Source organism: Empidonax traillii, unplaced genomic scaffold (assembly GCF_003031625.1).
Source record: "Empidonax traillii isolate 1590-97213 ecotype Southwest subspecies unplaced genomic scaffold, ASM303162v1 scaffold454:size726355, whole genome shotgun sequence".
Lineage (NCBI taxonomy): Eukaryota > Metazoa > Chordata > Aves > Passeriformes > Tyrannidae > Empidonax > Empidonax traillii.
In genome coordinates, this window is record NW_020955647.1 from 482,816 (window position 1) to 484,737 (window position 1,922).

At 58.6% G+C, this 1,922-nt stretch overlaps 1 protein-coding gene across 1 annotated transcript in view; it reads left to right on the forward strand.

The window, feature by feature from the left end:
• Window positions 1-1,922, forward strand: part of TNFRSF14 (TNF receptor superfamily member 14) — a 7,306-nt gene that overhangs the window by 4,008 nt on the left and 1,376 nt on the right. The window contains 1 exon segment of the mRNA XM_027895238.1: window positions 1,728-1,917. Coding sequence (XP_027751039.1) covers window positions 1,728-1,917 — 190 coding nt within the window.

A 1,922-nucleotide genomic window follows, 5' to 3' on the forward strand; every position in this document is an offset into this window, starting at 1 on the left:
CCCTTTTAAGCATTCCTCATACATAACAGAGTTTTTTCAAATGTATTTTGTACACAGTTTTGATTTTTCGCTGGGAATTGTTCACAGCACGGAGCATATATTTTTTAGTAAAGAAAGTTAATATCCTGTGTGACCGCTATGTTTTTAAAATAAAGGTTTTACTAATGAGAACCCTTTCTCTCCAATACCGATGAATTTGGGCTTGCTAAACCTGCCCCAGGGCAAGAAGAGGGTTTGTACGCCAGGATTTGAGGGTTTGTTCCGTGATTTGAGGGGCTGGTTTGTTTGCCAGGGGGTTTGTTTGAGGGGTTTGCCAGGTTTGGAGGGTTTGTTTGCTGCAATTTGAGGTATTTTACTGCCTTTGGGCCTAGGCCCTGCCAAAGCCTTCCCAGCTGTACCGGCCGGGGAAGCGGGGAGTGGTGTGACCGTTACGGGACCCCTGAGGGGACTGGAGCCACACGTGCCCTCCCGTCCCCTTCCTCCAGGTCAGTGCCTTTCCCTTGGGCGTCAGGTGGGACCGGAGCCCGTCCCATCCCGTCCCACATGTGGCAGCAGCCGCGGGGCACGGGGAGGCCTCTGAGATGGCGGCAGCAGCTTGTGCAGGGCAGCGTTTGGCTGGTGAGTGGGGCCATGAGGGAACTGCCTCGGTGATTGGGAGGGAACCGCCTTGGTGGCCATGAGGGAACCGCCTCGGTGATCGGGAGGGAACTGCCTCGGTGGCCATGAGGGAACAGCCTCGGTGATCGGGAGGGAACAGCCTCGATGACTGGGAGGGAACACTTGTGGTGGCCATGAGGGAACAGCCTCAGTGATCGTGAGGGAACAGCCTCGGTGGCCATGACGGAACAGCCTCGGTGGCCATGAGGGAACACCCATGGTGGCCATGAGGGAACAGCCTCGATGACTTGGAGGGAACAGCCTCGATGACTGGGAGGGAACACTCGTGCTGGCCATGAGGGAACAGCCTCGGTGATCATGAGGGAACAGCCTCGATGACTGTGAGGGAACACTCGTGGTGGCCATGAGGGAACAGCCTCGGTGGCCCAGAGGCAGAACCCGGTTCTTGAGGTATAACCCGGTCCTTGTGTTGCCCCGAGGTCCTCGCCGTGGCGCTGGTCACACAGCTGGAGCGCTCGGATGCCACGGGCTGTGAGCTGGGCGAGTACCCCAATGGCACCAAGTGCTGCCCCACATGTGCTGCGGGTACGTACCGGCCTGCCTGCCCTGCCTGCCCTACGTGCTCTGCCTGCCCTACCTGTGATTCCTGCCCTGCCTGCCCTTCCTGCTCACCACCTCAGCTTGGGGTGGTTCCCTCTGCTTTAGGGGCCATGGGGTGACTGATGCCAGTGGCCATGGGCACCTGCCTCAACGGGCAGTGGCTATGAGGTGACCCACCTCAGTGGACAGTGGCTGTGGGGACCAGACACTGCTCCCGTGCCTGCTGTGCCCTGACAAGAGCCAGGCAGCCCATGGCTGTGAGCATCACCCAGGGAATCCTCCCCAGCCAGCACTCAGCCCTCACCCAGTGCCAGACCCTGTCCCTTCCTTGGGAGCCTCCAGAGTGGCTGTAACAATCACCATGGTCTGTAGGATCCAGAACTCTTTCCACATGCAGAGTTGTGATGCTGTTGAGCAGTGCATCAGGACAAGGCTAAATGTTGTCTTTTGCTTTGGGTGCTGTTTCCCCGTGTCAACGCCGTGGCTCTGTGTGTGTGGATTTCTCTCAGGGGCCGACCTGGTGACAGCAGCAGCGTGTACCTACACGAAGAACACGGTGTGTGGCTGTCGGCCAGGGCACTTCTGCAGCTCCCCCGGGCCTGAAGGCTGTGAGCTCTGCCAGCCCTACACTGTCTGTGTGCCTGGCACTGTGGTCAAAGAATGGGGTAAGCCAGCAGAGCGTCGGTGGCAGCAGCAGCAGCAGA